A 19,396-nucleotide genomic window follows, 5' to 3' on the forward strand; every position below is an offset into this window, starting at 1 on the left:
TCGAACGAACTTATAAATAAGACCAGAATGCACTGGCTGGCCGGCAGATCTCCCTACCGGAGCTTGACAGCTTTATATATTTTTATGCAGCTGCCACGCACAGGTCGGGAGGAGACCTGCCGGCCAGTCATCTGACAGCACTCTTAGGGAAGAGTCAGACGGCCATATAACTTGGATGAGGATCACAACACAATGCTCGGTCTGGCTGACGGCTCTCCCAACTCGAGTGTGACAGCTGCATAGAATTTGACACTGTCACTGTTGGGTGAACCCAACCAGGAAGGTGGGGGTTCACTTATGGATACCATGAAAAAAAAATGTACGTCCAGATTTTTAAATCCAGATTATGTCGACTTGTTAGAAATTTTCACTTCGGAGGTCACCCAAGTATAAAGCAAGCATGTGCTATCCACACAGATTTTTTTTTTTTTTTAATATGGTAATTTAAGTTGACCCACTTCAAGAATGTCGGTATGAAAAATAACGTTCGGATCAAGTAGCAACAGAGATGGGTCATTCTTAGGTAAGAGTCAGATGCCTGTATAATTCGGATGAGGATCGCAAAGCAATGCACGGACTGGCCGTCGGCTGTCCCGACTCATAGAAATTCATGCTTTCAGTCTGGTTGGGTAAGCCGACAACCAGTCCGAGCATTGCATTTGTGATCCTCATCCAAATTAGGAGAGTCAGGTGGCTGTATAACTTGGATGAGGATCACAACGCAATGCTCGGACTGGTTGACGGCTCTCCCAATTCGAGTGAGACCGCTCCATAGAAATTCACACTGTCAAGGTCGGGTCAGCCAACAGCCAGTCCGAGCATTGCGATGTGATCCTCATCCAAGTTATCCGGTCACCTCTTTCCTAATTTGGATGAGGATCACAACGCAATGCTCGGACTGGCTGTCGGCTCGCCCAACCAGACAGTGACAGCATTTAATTTCTATGCAGCCGTCACGCTCGAGTCGGGACAGCCGATGGCCAGTCCGTCCATTGCTTTGCAATCCTCGTCTGAGTTATACAGCCATCTGACTCTTACCTAAAAATGACCCATCCCTGTTGCGACTTGATCCGAGTGTTATTGTTCATAACGTCGTTCTTGACATGGGTCAACTTAAAAAATTACCATATTAAAAAAAAAAAAATCAGCGTGGATAGCACATGCTTGCTTTATACTGGGGTGAACGCCGCAGTGAAAATTTCTAACAGAAGTCGACATTCTGGATTTAAAAATCTGGACGTACATTTTTTTTTTTTCACGTGGTTTCCATAACTGAACCCCCCACCTTCCAAGGCAGTGCGCTCTTGTGATCTATGGAACCAATGACAAATAATGCTGTATTTTTTATTTTGGGGTGAATATTTTTTTTTTTTGGGTCATGGAAATTGAAGAACCCCAGTTTCCCAATGACGGTTTGGCATAGTAAAGAACAGAACATAAAGCTTATGTAGAGCACAATACATAAACAACAGAATTATTTTATTTTACAGCTCACACATTGAACAACCCCACGTAATTTCTTTTTTATCTAAAGCTTCAGTGCGAAACATGGCATGTAAAACACTGTAAGGCGAAGGTTCTTGCAGCCACCCCCAGCACCAGACCGTATACACCATGCCGGTGCTGGAAAAAGAGGCACATGACAAGACCGCCCAACGCACCGTGATCGTCCAGCACTGAGGATTAAGGCAGATGAAAAAAAAGAACACAACATATATAATCATCAATTCATCAGTCCGACATCATATGAAATATACCAAAATGATATTTAAGAGACCAGCCTCCTAACGCATTTCAAGTACAGGTAAAACGCAGTGAGTTGTCACAAGTTTTAAAAAGTCCAAAAGACTTTAACAGTAACCATGGGCGGAAATGCAAATCTGGAGCTTGGAGATGATTGTATTCTTGGCACAAAAAAAAAAAAAAAAAAAAAAAAAGATAAGTGATTGGTTTCCATGATTTATTCAGGACACGGACATACAATACAAACTCAATCGGAGACAGGTCAACCAAAACTGGACATACGAGAAGCAGAGAACAGAAAATTATCACTTTTTTGCTTTTTATTATTTTTTTTTTTAGAATGGTAGATGCCAAATATAACCATGGAGGACCCTCCTAATACAATGTATTATGAGTACGGGAAAAAAAGAAAAAAAAAAAAAAGCAAGAACTAAAGCAGAGATTGAGAACTGCACCGAGCTATAAAACAGATGAGGGTTAAAGGATTTTGTTTGCTTTTTTGTTAAATAAAACCCTATTAAAAAGAGCATTTTACCCAATAAAAGTATAAATCACCACTAAATACAAGTCCATGAATTGTCTTTTTTAAGGAACTCTCCCCCCTCGCTTTTCCTGGACCTCCGCAGCCTAACTAGGCCAAATTGCAGTTCAGAGGGTTTGGAAAACCCGAAGAACTAAATTATATGAGCCATCAAGCACATGGCGATGTCATATACACACTTGGAAGGAGCAGCAAGATGGCACCCAGACTCTTGTATGGAAGTCATGATATGGTTATAAAATACTTCAGATTACTTAACTCTTGGGGACCCCATAAAAAAAAAATTTTGCGGCAGATTCCATTGGTTGCCAAATATAGTAGCGACCACATTTAGAATAGCCTGACGAAAGCACATCCATCCCCCAGCCGTACAAAGCAGTAATATGTAGAGTTCACCAAACAGATGTATAGGACCTGGTCCATTGACTACATCCGTGGTGCACTGGGCTACATAGGTAGACCATGGCCACAAACCAGCGCACTGAGAACTTCCTTCTGCCTGCCTATATCGCCAACATCTCTACTCATAATCCGGCCTGGGGCCTTCCTCACTCTGCAAGGACATTACGTCAGCCCCACTAATTAGAAAATGTGATGGAAGGAATAAGGGAGTCCGCAGGGCTTTGGTCTACATCCATGGACTACCAATGTGGCCAACGCTCTGTAAATCTTTTTGCTGAACTATAGTGTCATGTCAATCATTTCTGCTAATCTCAATTAATATGTTACCCATAGACTTCAACGGAAGCCATGATGTGCAGTTGACTTCTATGGAATCCAACAAAATTACGGCATATTCCATTGGTTGCCCCTTCATGGACAAATAAACCCCTAAGTGCACTGCTATAGCGGTTGGGCCGCTGTCGGCACAGAGACTTGCAGACTTCCATACAGCCGTTCACTCATCTGTTACAGAAGATTTAGACAACTGTATCATGCCCCCAGCATCCACTAAACTAAAGTTAGAATGGAACCCCTACAGCCCGACTTAGTAGAACCGAGTGGGGCTCAAGTCTTGCACCCATAATACAGCTCTCTGAATCATCCTTAGCAGAAGGCTCACTAACTTAATGTTAACTCTTTTTTTAATATGTAAGTTTTATTTCAAAGTAACGTCAGCAATTTTGTGCTATGTAATTTGAGAGCAGCATGATGTAGGGGCAGAGACCCTGATTCCAGCAATGTGTCACTTATTGCGCTGCTTGGTGCCGTTTTGATAAAATCCCTGTTTTCTCTGTTGTAGATGTAGCAGTGCTCAAACAATGAGCTGCGTATAACCCCGCCACACCACTGATTGGCAGCTTGAGACTGTATAGAGGAAGCTGCCAGTGTTGTGGGCATGGTTATACAGATTAGCTGGACTGCCAGGGACAGGACACCTAGTCCTGCATTGATAATTTCCTGCTGATAAAACAGTGATTGTATTGAAGCTATAAAATCCTAAGTGACACCCCTGGAATCAGGCTCTCTGCCCCTACATTACGCTGCTCCCTGATTAAATAGCAAAAACCTGCAAACAGATTCTCTTTACCATGGTTTCCAGTAAGTAAAGTTGGAATAACAATATACATAATATTTTTATGATGGAAACTGAACAAGCAAAAAGAAATATAAAATAGCTCTAGTGCCGAGCGATCTCCACATTTTACATGAAAAAAAAAAAATAAGCAAAAATACAAAAAATATAGAAATTGTAATACAGCAGTAAGGCAAATGGAAAAAAGACAAAAAAAACTGGAGGGATTACCACCAAAAAAGAAAAAAAAAAAAATTTACTTTATGGGAAAAAACTACAAAACATTTGAAAAAAAAAAAGCTACAAACTTTTAAAAAGTAATAAAAAAAAAATATATATATAAGTCATGCAAAATAGGATTTTGGACTCTGCATCAGCAAAGATTTCCCCCATGAGAAAAAAAAAATTAAATGATTTAGCTGCGTTATAATATTGTATTTTGAATTCTTTCCTAGATAAAAAACTGTAAAAAAAAAAAAAAAATTGAAATAAATTTAGAACGTGAAGCGAAGCTGAAAACGCCAAAGTCAAAGCAGGCCAAGAAATTTATTAAAAAGAAAAGAAAAAAAAATATAGCAGAGCGGTTCTTTAGAGCTACATCTGTTTTAAATAAAATACCAATTTACAATAATTTCTTTAAAATCCCAAGCGTCTACAGAAAAGTGCATCCAGAACCAGCATAGATTTTAATAGTTTTGTCTTTCTTCTTAGCAGCTAAATGATTCATTTCCCTAGATAGCTTACACTTTTTGAATGAAAGGAGAAAAAAAAAGAAAAAAAAAAAAAAAAAAAAAAGGAAGAGAGGCTATTGATATCAACGAGAGGAAAAAAAAAAAAAAAAGTCAAAAACATAAGAGTTTGAAGTAACTTAACTTTCAAAACTGTAAATAAAAATGATTTCCTTTCAAGAAGTTCAGGGAAGGCCGTGAATAAAAAAGGGAAAAAAGGGAAACATGCATTTGTAACTTTTAAAAAAGGGAGGTGGATGGAGTATCTTTTATTGTACAGGCACTGGCAGACGGAATTTATTGTTGTGTCACACCCCACCTTTCAAAACATTGGGATTTAAGCTATTTATTTTCTTAAATTTACTGTTGAGGTATGAATAAAAAAAAAACAAAACAAAAAAAAGTTAGAAAAAAAAGCCCTGCAAATTTGTATTTTTGCCTTCCTTGGAAAAACTATGGCAAGATTGGTAGCAATGTTAGCACAATTCTAGAATTTGACAGTTTACATTGACTGCTGTAATCCCCCCACCCCACCCGAGAACCAAAGATTACAGTTCTCACATTGTTTTTTTTCGATAAAATGTTCATTTTTTTTTTTTTTTTTTTTTTCATTTTTCCTTCTTTTTTTTTCTTTAATATCTTTAATATAACATAGTCAGTAGATTTTGCAAATGAATCAATGTGTCTTGGCTAACAACTGGCACATCTTTGCTGGTACCAAATGAAAGTCCTCTTGATGTTGGAAAAGGATCCGGTTGAATTCAGGACGTACGCGCCATGCCTTAGTGCAACGAATAGTGCGACACGCAAAGGGATACTGACAAGAGAGCTGCATGGTAGAGAGGTCCTGAACAAGCCTCTGATGGAAGGAGGGAGGGGGGGGGATTTGTTCCTCGGTGCGGCCCGTCTTGCGTCAACGCAGCCATAGTTTAAGACGCAGTGCATCAACTCCGTTTAAATAGTATCTGAACAGACGTTTATCCCGCACAAAGCCAAGATTTTCATAAAGTTTCAAAGCAGATTTGTTTGTGATTTCTGTTTCCAAGACAACCTGTATAAAAAAGTAACAAGAAAAGAAGAAAAACTTAATGAGGTCACTAAACTGGATGGTTATTTCTAAATAAATGCACTATAAAAGGTCAAACATCGATAAAAGTATTCTGAAACTACAAAAGGTGTCCTACTGTTTGAAGTCAGGTTTTATTGTATTTGTTTGTTTTTTTAAATTAACCCACCCACAAAACACACATCTATATATACTGTATAGTAAGCCTTTTCAGCAATCTCATTATCACAGACAATATTACAGTGACATAGCAGAAGAGACTGCTGAAAAGTCATTAGCTACTTTACATAATGTGTTGTGTCTCTGGAATCCTCTGTGATACGATACTGCTGAGAAGTATTGTCTACTAACCAGATGTGTTATGTATTATTGTAATCCTCTATGATGAGACTGTTGAAAAGTGTTTTCACAGACCGGATTACAACGACAGAACTAGAGTTACTAACAATAGAATAGTGCATATTGTTAGCATATATACCAATGCACTATTTTACGACAACGCACATTTAGTAATATTAGACTGTTTACATTTCTAGAAGTTTATGTCACCTATTAGCTGGCCGACTGTGCAGAAAGTTGCACCAAAATTGTGATTTTTTTTTTATTTTATTGTGAGTGACATATTAGACCATGGCCCCTTCCATGTTAAGTCTCACCCATCATCAACGGAGCCACACCGCCTGTCAGACAACTCAGGTGGGGTGGACGGGGAGTCTAAGGCCCAGGGCTGTGGAGTCGGAGTTGGAGTCGTGGAGTCGGTGCTCATTTTGGTGGAGTCGGAGTCGGTATAAAATGGACCGACTCCGACTCCTAAAATATATAATAAATTGGGTACAGTAGTTCAATGCAGAATGTGCTGAATATTTTTTCATAGGAGTTTGGGAAAGTTATGAAATGTCCTATAAATGACTGTTATATTCCTGATCTAAGGCTACATTCACACACAGCGTTTTTCCTGTGTTTTTTGAGGATACGTTTTTCAGCTGCAAAAGCAGATCAGCTTTTTAAAAAAACTGCATCACCTGAAAGGTTTTTGCGCTAATAGATAATGTTTTCAATAGCAAAAGCAGATTAGAAATCTGCTCTATCTATATATCCATATCTGTCTATCCATATCATATCTGTACCAAAAAGAATGAAAACCGGGTAGTACACCAATATATATTCTGTTCTATCTAAATATCTTGATTATTGGATCATAAAAATGATTAAATGTCTGAGGTTCACATTGTACTACAATAAATTTTTCACTTAAATATAAGCAATATGTGTGGGAGTCGGAGTCGGAGGCGTGGAGTCAGAGTCGGTGTAAGGGAAATTGAGGAGTCGGAGTCGGAGGTTTGGCTTACCGACTCCACAGCCCTGCTAAGGCCGGAGTCACACTAACCGACGCAAAATGCGGTCAGTATTTTACATGCGTAATACGGATGAATGGCCCCTAAACAGTGCTCCGTATGTCATCCGTAATCAAGGTGTGGTCGCGTATTTTGCGCATGTCAGCATCCGTATGTAATCCGTATGCAGAGATTTTCTCGCAGGCTTGCAAAATGGACATATAATGGAGCCCTATGACAGGGTTTATAACAGAAACCAAAGATTAGATATAGACACATAGAATGCATATATATATATATATGTGTATATATATATACACACAGTATATATTCTATGTGTCTATATCTAATCTTTGGTTTCTTTATTAAACCTGTCAGTGTGAGTTTACTGTATAGCGCACTGAATTGCCGGCTTTGCTAAAAGACACCGGGTGCGTATTTCTCGCAAGTCACATGTGTGGTCCGTGTGTAATCCGTATTTTTTGCGCACCCATAGACTTGCATTGGCGTATTACGGCCGTAGTACGCTGACAATCGCAGCATGCTGCGATTGGCATGGACAGTAGAATACGGATGAGAAATATACGGCTGGTGCGAGGGACCCCATAGAGAATCATTGGTCCGTGTGTAATGCGTGCTTATAGCGCCTCTCACTCGGCCGTATTCCTCGCCAGTGTGACCCCGGCCTCAGGCACAAATGCGGTGCAAGTCTTCACAGGCCTAATGATCAGGGTGAAAAACTGCAAGCTTTCATTTTTTGTTTTAAATATTTTTCACACATACAATGTAGCTGAACGTGATCAATATCAAAGTGAGCTACCAAAGACGCTGTTACCCTGGGTCGGTCACGCTCCATATGGCGGCACAAAGTGTGCACATGGCCCGATGGCACAGGGCTGTAGTACATTAACATGTCTTTAAGGTATAACAGTCATTACCTCGTCGCAATCCCCTTCCACCATGGCATAAATAGCTTTCTTAACCAAATTTGTACCTTTGAGAGACAGAGAGACACCAAGTAAATACAATTTATGTGAAAAATTCCCATTATTTCTACTTTCACAAGGATATGCCAGGACTTCACCAGCGAGGGTCTGTCCTCAGACGTACACCCATGTGGACCCCCCATCCACCCACTTTGCATTGATGGAGCCACATAAAAGCGTAACTAATATTTTGTAGGCCGATAAATGTCCAGAGATCGATGTGGGAACAGGAAATCGCTGAAATGTGGTCCAGAATTGTGCAGCTCGGAGAGCACAAGTGCTCGGCTCCGATGTGAGCACACAAATAGCGCAGTGTATGGGTCTGTACACGTGCTGAGGCAGGAGCAGGGCTCTTCTGAGTGATCAGTGGGGGTCTCAGGACCAGGACCTCCATCAAAATGGTTTTCTTGTTTCGGAAAACCACTGTCCCCTGTGCCCTCCTGCCCTGGTCCAGAACAGGGTCTCCACTGCTGCTCCTGGTGTCTGTTATTGTCTGCAGCGCTTACGTCATCTTGACAGTGAGAGGCTCGTACCGTCTGACTCAGACAGAGCCTCATGAGCTCAGTGATCAGCTGCAGTGCTGTCAACGTTACGCTAGCGCTGCAGACAATAACAGGACAGGGAGCAGTGGCTGAGGCAGAAAGCTGGACCGCCCCGCAGGGGAGTATAAGAAAAGTTTTTTTCCTTATCTTGCAGTTCGGATCAGGGGCTTATCTACAGCATTATAGAATGATGTTGATAAGCCCTGAAAGGAGGTGGCCGTAACTTATATTGGCCAAAAATGGTGACAGGTTTGCTTTAAATTACATAAAGATAAGACATCGCCGCAAGAAAGAAGGCAAAACAATCAGGAAAGACATTAGAGGAAAAAAGATTGACGGCTTTGTCCTGAAGAAGGCTTTGTCTAAGGCTGGTTTCACATTTGCGCTTTTGTGCGCAGCGCATCGTGCGCACCCGTGCGCATGCGCACTGCGCACCTATGTTTAACATGATGTGCGCATGGTCTTGCGCACACTTGCGTTTTCGTGCGCATGCGTTTTTTTGTCTTTCGCGCCAGACGCAACATGTTGTTTTTGAGCTGCTCCGCTTACAAAATTGATGAGGAAAGAGCTACTAAAGAGATCAAAAAGAGGGTTTTTTTAATTAATATTTGTATGGGAAAATGACTCGACCATAGACAATATCAGGCTAAGGGTAAGTGCACACGTTGCAGAAAATTTCTGCACAAAAACCTGAATCCCTTCCCAGAAACCGCACCTATTTTTCCGCGGCGTTTTTTGCGCGTTTTTGCTGCGTTTTTTACCGCAGCGGTTTCTAACAGCATGGGAGAAGCCTAAACCGCGGAAAAAAACGCAAAATTAATGTGCATGCTGCGTTTTTTACCGCGATGCGTTTTTTTCGCAGTAAAAAACGCATCAATGTGCACAGAAAGTGCAAAATGCATAGAAATGAATGGGAAGCTTATTTTTAGCGGTTTTATAGTGAAAACCGCGGTAAAAACCGCTAAAAAAAATGCCTTGTGAACACAGCCTTAGACGCCAAGTGTTTAAAAGAAGTGTCATGTTCCTTCTTCACTAGGAAGACGCTCAATACTTTATAATGGAACACAATGGGACCAGTGAAACAAAAAATATTTGGTTCAAAAACAGTCTGGAAAATAACAAAATGCGCGCCTCCCATCAAAATAAAAAAAAAAAAAAAAAAAGGTTCTGATGAAATCCACATTTCTGTTGACACGACAGCTTGAGTTTTCTACTTGGCTTTGAGAACCACATTAATAGCGGGCGCCTCACTGACGTACATTTGACCAGGAGGGCACAGATGGTGGCCACACTCTGGATGTTTCTACAAATACAGGTTGGATTTTTCCAACTTATACTTCAGGGACTTGGAGACTTATGCGTTGATGACAAGAGGAAATAGGAAAAAAAAACCGTCTTACCGATGCCCTTTCTTCTATACTTTGAGTCCACAGCTAACATGGCTATATAACCTCTTCGGAACATCTTTTTGTGCATATCCAACTTGCAGACGATGGCACCTACACACTCCTCTTCTACCACGGCCTGGAAGACAAAGCAAAATGCAAAATACATACGTGGTATACAGACAATGTATGAGCCGGCTGACAGGTAGAGGATTGATAGTACTCATTGTACAAAAGGATGTTTTTTTTTGTTTTTTTTAGAAATTGACATTTTTCAAGAAGTTTGGTATGTAGTGCCCGATCTGCAGGCGGGAGGTTTCAGGGCAGCAGACTGATAAAAGTCTTGTAGGTAAAGATTCGGCAAAATTATAAAATGTAGCCATTTAATTCTCTGCTCATGAGTCCAGTGGGCAGTCCTAATTGACTGACAGCCTTCTATCTTGAAGTATATGCAAGGATTAACCGTTAGTCAATCAATGATCAGGACCACCCACTGGACTCCTACACAATATGGCAGCTCAGAAGACTCCCAAATATTTCCAGAATTACAGCAGAAGTAACTGTGCTCCATCCCATTTCACCCCCTTTGGTAAAGGGGGCTTTACACATAGCGACATCGCTAGCAATATCGCTAAAGCGTTACCGATTTTGTGACGCAGCAGCGATATCGCTACAAGTGATACTTACCTCCAGCTGGCTATCGCTGATCGCGCGAGAACGTCCTGGGCCGTTTCTCGGCGGCTTCCTGCTGGCGTGGCAAGCGTCGCGTGGACGCGGGCGGAGGACGTCAACTTCGCCGCGTCTGAAAGGTAAGTAACGACCGATGCTATGTCGCTGGTGAGATCTGCCTGTTTGGCAGCTCACTAGCGACCACTTAGCGATGCACCAGCGATCCTGACCGGGTCATATCGCTGGTCGGGATCGCTGGTACATCGCTAAATGTAACGGGACCCTAACAGCTGGAGAATAAGTTAAGCCAAGGGGCTGGTAATGATCCTAGTTAAGATTAACTAAGCTAACTACCATTCTCTTGGCTTAATTCATTAGTGAGTGGCCAAATACTTGTGTAGCAGACAAGCCAGGTCACCAACTCCAATGGAGAGTAGAGAAAGCTGAAGAAACACTCTGTAGGCAGCGGCTATGTAGAAACGTAGGGACCGGGCTGAATCAGGGGCAGTTGACCCCCTAAAGGACAGTCACTAGGGCTGAAATTAGCAGACTGTCTACTTTCAAATAGACCAGAGGTGCACAATCCTTGGACAACACTGGATCTACCTTCAGCCCCCGTTATTAATAGTCACCTATACTGAGCTCATGAAAAAAAAGTCAGGAAAGACCAAAAAAAAAAAAAAACATTTGCAATGTTAGAAGTTTACATCAGTGGGGATATGGCTGACAAGCCTCCTCGAGATCACCCAAGTGTTCACCTAAGCGGAACTCTGCTCAGACACCAGAAACGCACTCTCTATAGAAAGTTTGCAGACCCCTTCAGTTTACAAGGAGATCGGTGCTCGCTTGGCAGAGCACATCAGCCCTTTGTCCTGGCAAATTGACGGTGGTCTCAGCACTCAGACCGCCACCAACCAAGACATCTGACATTTCCATTACAGGTCAAAAGTGTATATTTATTTTAAATAAGTCAGAAAAGTTGACGCTCTCAGATTGTATTGGAGGAGAGCTTCTTCCATGCCCCTTTAAACGTTATTAAAGATTCACAATCCGCTTTTCTTTGACCCTTTCAATGTAGAGAATGAGGAGCTCTGTCATTGTGATACTGTGCAGCGCTCTCCATCTGTCTGGCAAGACGTACAGAAGTGAAAAATGATATCTGTGTGTTTACTTCACCCTGCTCGAGGGCACCATGCCCACACATCACAGAGCGGCGGGTACATCTCTATGGAATGCAGCGGGAACAGTAGAATGGCGCAGGTTTGGACATGTTTCCCCCCCAGAGAGGCACCTCATCACATTCAGACCCACAAAGTATCTCCTTGATTTCTCACAAGGCCACCTGTGCTCATCGTGTAGCGGCATCTCATTATCTTCTGTCCTAATCTGACATTGAAGCATCACGTTACTCCAAAGAAATCCCAAACATGTGCACGGGTCTCCAAACGCCACATTTAGGGTACGTACACTCCAGAGCAGAGACTCAAAATCCCACACTTGTTGCCTTTGAGGCCTACGGATTGAAAACTCCTCCTAATATCAATTTGCAGTGGCTTTAGCGAGTATCCACCATTTTGCATCGGAATCACCCACATGCATGAGGCGTCAGGCAAGACATGTACATTCGGTTGTCAGACCCTCCTCCTATAATCTGGTGCTCCCAATTCCATAAGGCTACTTTACCCGACGTCAGTAAGCACTGGCTCCATATGTGCATTGAAGGCGCCCACACTGAGGGCTCTGTGCCAAGGTGGTCATTAGCGATGAGTATTGAACTGCATGAACATCAGTAGCCTGTGGCCACCAGACAAGAGCCCTACGGATCACTTGTCGGAATCCCTGGTGCCTCATGATCAGAAGACCACGTGTGTCCCCCACTGGGCATACAGATCAGAAGAGGTGCCACAGAATACAGCTGGTAGAGCGCTCATCTGGCAGGCACAGATTACTGATGCAGCCGCTGAACTAGGGTCCGGCAAATTTATTATCTTATCTCTAATGGAAATACACTGACAAACAAAAGGTTAACAATGTTTTGAACTTTTGACTTTCAGACTCCATATCTCACCATCCACTACTGCTTAGAACGTGTGACTACCATCATTTTATAGACAATCATCTTGGCTATCTCATACATAGATTTGACTTGCGACTATTTAGCATATGATTTTATTATGTAGATTCTTGTCACGTCACTGCATTGTTACTGTTTTGCTCCTTTTGGGGGAAAAATCTTTGTTCCTGTATACTACAAAACAGAAAATGTTATCACATTCCCTAATAGCTCAGTGTGATATTAGGTTGATTCCCAAGTGAGAGGTCACTGGTTTGAATCAGGAGCAGCCATGAAGACAATTTACCAAGAAAAGAGAAACAACATAGTCTGTCGGCCAAGAAAATTATCAAACTGCATCATGTGAGCGCCATGACAGTTGGGAGAACACAAAATTAAGTCTATTGAGAAGCCAATAGACCAGGCAAATATCGGAGTCAACAAGTCGGCTCATCACAATGTCTGTCAGTTCTGGGGCGACAAACATGTCTCACTTTATTTCAGAAATCCCTGCACCTGCATTATTAGCACTACTGCACTTTATATTGTCCAGGATGTTAAGTAGATGAAAATGGACAGATTTACCTGCAGACTGGGCGAGGGCTGGCATTCCTTCTTCTACTTGAAAGGTTTTGGATCTTGCACCACCTTGAAAAGTTCTACGGATGAGGATGTGAAATCGCTATATGGGTCATTCAAACACTAATAAAGGCTTCAGAAACTGGTGCCGATAGTCTTTTCTACAAATTTATGTAGATGGCCAAGATGAGGTCTATGAAATGATAGTCTCATGTTCTAAGCAGTAGTGGATGGTGAGATATGGAGCCTGAAGGTCAAAAGTTCAGGACATTGTTACCCTTTTGTTCTTCAGTGTACATATGATATGGACCCGCCTGTCATCTGTCTATACATGCCCGAGGTACACATTTGGGGTGTATTTAACCAAACTTATGGGGAACGCTCCCATGTTCTCTAGGAGAGAGCCGACATCTTTTTTAATCAGACATGCGGCATCCTTGACTCCCCTGACAATCTGTGAGGGCCCCCCACACACAGAGGCTGTTGGCTGTACCCCTTGATAATTGGCAGGTTGGGTTGACATTGGCCTACACAGTCTGAGAATTAGATTTACCAGACGGCATGAGCCACTGTGATAAATCTGGAGCATTTTAAGACTGTCTAGTTTCAGTCTGCAATCCCTACGAATTAGGCAAGTACGCCACATTGTACTTACTGGAGAGGATATAGCCGGACGGGCGTCTGGCAGCGACTAATTCATCACTTACTATTAAAAAGGAGTCTGGCAGCAAAAAATGATTGTTTAAACCAAGCACAGGCACTCAGTGAACCTTGCCACCTACTTGTTTTCCATCTCTCCCTGCCTCCTGTGGAGCCCGAGCTGTTGGTCAAGGAGGCAGAGTGGAGAAGGCAGCTAATCCCCCCAGCACTATGGTGGTCTTCGCCTGTCACTGCCCTCCATACATCCATGTCAGGCTCCTGCTAATCTCTGTCATGTACGACAGAAGTAAAGAGTGGTGGCCATGACTGCAGCGGTGGCAGAGATACCAGAACGGCAAAAGTGTGTGTTAATCAAGTTTCCTGAAATTTTTCTCCAAATTCCGAACAATCACTTTACGGGAGGAAGTGAGTAACTACTACTCTCAGCATTTTTGGGCCGGCAATCCATAAGTACCATCGGGAAGCCCCTCGGTTTCCCTGCACCCACTCCTTTCCTGCGGTGACGATGTGCAGAAACTCTGCTTGCTGTCATTTAGTAGGAACACGCTCACTGCCAGGGATGGAATCACAGATACACACGGCTCGTTATAGGGCACAACTCTAAGTGTCCGTCATTAGCTCCGCTCCTGTGTCCATCGCACGACCGAGACAGAATTATCCCTGTGGAGTAAAATCATGAACGCTCCTAGAAAACGACAGCAAGCAGAGATTGAGCTAATACATTTGCAAAGGACCAGGTCCAGCGCAGCAAACCCCCTCCTACTGGCTGGTGTTTCATGAGGACATCATGGTTGCGGTGTGACACAGAAGAAGAGCTGGGAGATTCGGCAGCCATGGACCACTGACGAAGCCACAGGACCAGGATCCTGCGAATGAAGTGAAGCCATATAGTCAGTATGAGCCATGACCTGTTGACTAGTGGGGACTGACGAGCCCTCTGCGACTTCCTAATATGTCGTGGGATACAATTTGCAGATGGTAGACGTATTCCTGTTTGCACTCAGATGTTGGTCGGGAGTCAGGCTGTCAATCTAAAAAAAGGGGATTAAGTGTATGCCGGATCCCCCCCTTCAGCATGTCAGAGGCAGCGTGGCATCTGGGTGCGGCACAGCTGACAACAGGGCTCATGTGTCAGGGAGCCTTCAGTTACAGATTTCTAGAAAGCAGCCGGCCCCTCCGTGCGGCAGAGGCGGACATTGTGCGACGACATAGGATGCACAAAGCAAAAAACTGTTCCACACGCCAGTCACATGAGCCCAAAAAATCTTACTGTTAGATGCTAGAATGGAAGAACGGGGCAAAAAAACAAAATCAAGAAAACCTGATAAAGCGGCAGCTCTAATGAAGGACGATTCCTGCAATGTTCCAGATGGTAACGGGTCCACGTGGGATGGATCGGTGACAGGGTCCTGCTCAAAACTAACCCTCAGGGAACTGACCTAAATAAGGCCGGCTCCAGGCGGGAATCAGGGTTCTTATATGGCCCGTAACACCTGGACGGATGGTGGATCTCCTGACCTGAGCATTCAGCTTCGTATGTGCCAACCACAGACCTGGGATAACTCTGGGCATGGTGGTCTGTGTACGGACCATCACATACAGCCCGTCTGACAGGCCTAAGGCAGCTGCCTAAAGTGGATCAAGTGCAGAAATGGCTGACGCATTAGTTTTGATGGGTTGTGGACCAGGTACCGAGACCCCTACCACCCGCTAAGATAAGAGGGCAGATATGATGCGCCCCTTCATTTCTGTCTGGATCTAGAAGTCTATGAAAGAAGGGCCGAACAGAAACGAAGGGGCACCTAACATCTAAAGACTGGTGGTGGTCTCAGGACACAGCCCCCCAACGATCAAAACTTCTGTCAGAAGCGGCAAAAAAACAAACAAACCCTTGTGTACCATTTAAGTATCAAGGTCCTACGGGCGTGTTCACACATCTGCTGCTATTAAGACACACTCAGACATCAGATTTGCCGATTTTACCTTTTTTCGTGACCGACGCTGCAATACCCAATGTCCACAGCAGCACATCACCTTTTATAAATACTTTTTTTGGGTGGGGCGAGGGGGTGGCGGCAACCCAGCACGTACCTAAGGAGAACCAATATTTTATGCTACGTTCACCACAGTCCGATGAGGAGCAGATACCCAGCCGTGTTCACACACGGGAGGATTGGAGCAGACTTCTCTGCATCGGGTTTTCAGCACACTGCTAATGCAATCAGGTATTAGACCAAGGTGTGTGGGGGGCGTCACAAGGGGCTTTGCACGTGGGTAGGTTTACACAAGGGGCTTTGCGCCGAAGTGGTAGGATCACGGCTTGGGGGGGCACAAATAATTTGCCTGGTTTAGGAGCACATTCGGTGCTGTCTGGAGGATCGGTGATCATACGCATGATCCATGGGATCCATTCACACAGGGGATGTGGGATCCCTGTTATGATTGCAATGAGGCGATCCTACACTTATCCCTTTTATAGGATTTTCCAAGGTCGTACTAGACATAAGTTTACCGCAATCTACATGGGATGCAACTGTAGCAAACCCGCAGCTGTGAGGACTGACCAGCCAGGACTATGTGGTGAGCTGTAATGATGCAACAGAAAATAAGGATCCGCTGCAGCGACTAAAACCTCACCGTCTGGCCACCATCATCTGTGGTCACTGCGACCTATACAAAGGTGGCACCATGCGGCCACGAGTCTCTGTGTCGCCCCCCGGGTCTGTACAGGTTTCTGGCTTATTAACCTTGTTCCTATTCATTGACACACAGCAGAGATCTTAGAAACTATCACTGGGTCCACTGGAGGTGTCCAGCAGCAATGTATCCATTACTGGACCCTCCTGTCACCCAAGTGCTACATGAAAAGGTGTAGATCCGGCAGGCGTCAGACTCACGCAGCCCCCTCATCCGTGTTCCAGCAGCTGCCTACGTTGCCTCCAAGGCATTCCTCAAACTAGTCCCTACTAATCCCGAGTGATAGCTTGTTTTCTAGCCCAGAGCTGCAGTCGCAATTCTGCTCACTGAAAACAATCAACAAGCAGGAGAGCGGGCTGGATAAATGGACAATGTATGATGTGACAGCTATACTCCCAGAATCAGCACAGAATACTGGGAGAGTTCAGCTGTGAATATACATTACACTTCTGTCTTGGGTGACAGGAGGGTCAAGGTCAAGTAGCCCCCTTCGACCTTTAGGGAGCCCCCGCCTGTGCTCCATCAGCTGCCTAAGTGGCTACCTAACGGTTACGCTTCTAGAACGCAAAAGGCCAGATACTGAGTCAGCACAGAATGCTGGAGGAGTTCAGCTCTGAAGGTACATTACTCTACTTTTCTATCACTCAAAGTGAACTAATCAAAGCTCTAAGCTAGGTCAGGGTGAAGTAGCCCCCTTTGACCTTTAGGGGGTCTCTCATATGTGCTTTATCAGCTACCTAATCGCCCCTCTGATTCTGAGTACAAGTTAGCTTTACAGCCCGGAGCTGCATTCACAATTCTGCTCGATGTTACCGAAAACACTCAAGTCTGATCATTCTGGTGTGAAGACAACACGCCACAGAACGCAAACCTCCAGATATGGACTCCGAACAGGACTCTGGGGGGGTTCAGCTCTGGAGATACATTACCCTTCTGTCACCCAAGTTCTTTCAAAGCGAAATCACCAACCCTCCAAGCAGGAGTTCCTGAGAGAGTCATGCTGGTCCCATTTGTGCTCCAGTTGCGGCCTATGAACCCCATTATTTGAGGAAACCCCCTTTGGTAGCCCAGAGCTGCATTCACAATTCTGCTGGAAACAAGCAGCAGAGCGGGCAGCCCTGCAGGATGGGCTCGGACACTCACCAGGAAGCAGAGCTGCGGCCAGTTGTGGATGAAGTACCGGTAGGTGTATATGGAGTAGGGCTCGGACAGGTCCTTGGTGATCAGTCTCATGATATCGGGCATTTGCAGCTCGCACTCGTAGCGCACGTATCGTATGGAGCCGTCCCCGGGGCGCAGGGAGCAGGCGGCGGCCATGCGGGAGGGCAGCGCCTCGTCCTCCTGCAGCCTCTCCAGTCCGTTGGGGGCGGCAGTCCGGTCATCGCTGGGCGGCGGGGGCAGCTTGCTCTTCAGGGCCTTGATGTGCCGCAGGTCGGGGCTGATCAGGCCGTTGAGCTGCTGGTGATGGCGGCGGCGGTGGTGATGGTGGTGTCCTCGGCACGGCTCGTACCGGCCCTCTTTTTCTTCCTCTTCTTCTTCCTCCCCGTCCTCTTGCTCGTCTCCCGGCGGCAGGGCGAGGCCGGCCCCGGGGTAGTGGGAGAGCACGCTAGGCCCAGACGGAGCGTCAGCCATCCTGCGGAGAGAAAGCGGCCGCGTTACACACCCGCAGCCCGGCCCGGCATCCCCTCCCGACCGCCCGCACCCGGAGCTCCGCTCACCCGCGGCCGTAAAGGGAAGCCGCCGCCGCCGGCAGTCAGGACGCAGCGTTTCCGCCTGCCCTTTACGACACTTCCGGCAGTGCAGCTCCGGGTGGAGGAGGGAAGTGATCGGCGCGGTGTCTCACTGCCAGGGGAGCTTATCGTCCAATCTGATTGTAGCGGATCGGGCGATTGTCACACAATCTGGACTGGTTCTGGAGCTCGCTCCTCTGCAGAATTATGGGTTATAGGGCGACACAATGGTGGGCTTCTCCCCCAGCCATGGCCGTGGAGTTTGGGGCAGACCCACCTCTCATTCCCCCTGGATACCTATCCATTACTATGGGACGCTCACTTTGCTGTTCTTAGGAGCAATGTTTGTGTGTGGGGGGCATAAAGTGCTGTCACTATTTGGAGGAGGCTCCTGGTGAAATCTGCCCCCCAAAAAGTGGCGACCAATCGAAAGGCTGCAAAAAAAAACTTCCCCAAAAAAGGAGCATCTCCTGAAGCGCCCTCTGCTTGAAATATTCATCATTGTGTAGGAACGCCTCCCAGCCGCTCAGGCACTGTGGCATCGAATGGGTTAAAGGGGTTGTCTGGGACTTTAACATTGCTGACCTCTCTTTAGGATAGGTCATCAGTGTCTGGTGGCGACACCCGGGACCCCAGATGAGCCGCGGTTCCCACTTCCAGGGCTGCACAGCAGAATAGTGGCGGCGGCTGCACCCTATTGCTTTGAACAGATCGCGGATGTGCAGTACCAGCCACCGCCACTATTCTGCTGTGCAGCCCTGGAAGTGGGAACCGCGGCTCATCTGGGGTCCCGGGTGTCGCCACCACCGGTCAGACACTGATGAGCTACCCTAAGGAGAGACGGTCAATGTTAAAGTTTCAGACAACCCTTTTAAATTGCATCAGCGTTAGGCCGGGGTCACACATGCGAGAAACTCGCACGACTCTGTGCAGCTCCATGTATTTCTATGCAGCTGAGCGCTCCGGTCCAAGTGCCGGGTATTGAGATGCGAGTTTCTCGCATGTGTGACCCCGTCCTTAAAGGTGTAAAGGTGTTATCCGGCGTCACTCGCTGCGACATCATGACGTTGTGACCCTGCACGCCCGCCGGAATACTCGGGCACCACGATTTGGCAGTGATGGGGCTGGTTTTAGGCAAAGTTTAAAATGGGGCCCCAAATGCTAACA

The 19,396-nt window shown here is 45.2% G+C and overlaps 1 protein-coding gene across 1 annotated transcript; it reads right to left on the bottom strand.

Annotated features, from left to right (window-relative positions):
- Nucleotides 1-1,462: 1,462 nt before the first annotated feature.
- NAA30 (N-alpha-acetyltransferase 30, NatC catalytic subunit) lies at nucleotides 1,463-18,401 on the bottom strand. The gene is made up of 5 exons (XM_073585829.1): nucleotides 18,218-18,401; nucleotides 17,643-18,132; nucleotides 9,857-9,980; nucleotides 7,867-7,922; nucleotides 1,463-5,579 (listed from the first exon to the last, which is right to left on the bottom strand). The coding sequence occupies exons 2-5, from the start codon at nucleotides 18,129-18,131 to the stop codon at nucleotides 5,442-5,444; spliced, it is 807 nt and encodes a 268-aa protein (XP_073441930.1). The 5' UTR covers nucleotide 18,132; nucleotides 18,218-18,401; the 3' UTR covers nucleotides 1,463-5,441.
- Nucleotides 18,402-19,396: the final 995 nt, after the last annotated feature.

Source organism: Dendrobates tinctorius, unplaced genomic scaffold (assembly GCF_039654945.1).
Source record: "Dendrobates tinctorius isolate UK_male_01 unplaced genomic scaffold, ASM3965494v1 ptg000010l, whole genome shotgun sequence".
NCBI lineage: Eukaryota > Metazoa > Chordata > Amphibia > Anura > Dendrobatidae > Dendrobates > Dendrobates tinctorius.

What these genes read in the sequence shown, in the direction of transcription:
- NAA30 (XM_073585829.1), bottom strand. Translation starts at nt 18,131, where the DNA reads ATGGCTGACGCTCCGTCTGGGCCTAGCGTGCTCTCCCACTACCCCGGG. An exon ending in GTATAGAAGAAAGGGCATCG is followed by an intron (nt 7,923 to 9,856) that starts GTAAGACGGTTT and finishes TGTCTCTCAAAG; the next exon opens with GTACAAATTTGGTTAAGAAA. An exon ending in TGGAAGGGGATTGCGACGAG is followed by an intron (nt 5,580 to 7,866) that starts GTAATGACTGTT and finishes TTTTTTATACAG; the next exon opens with GTTGTCTTGGAAACAGAAAT.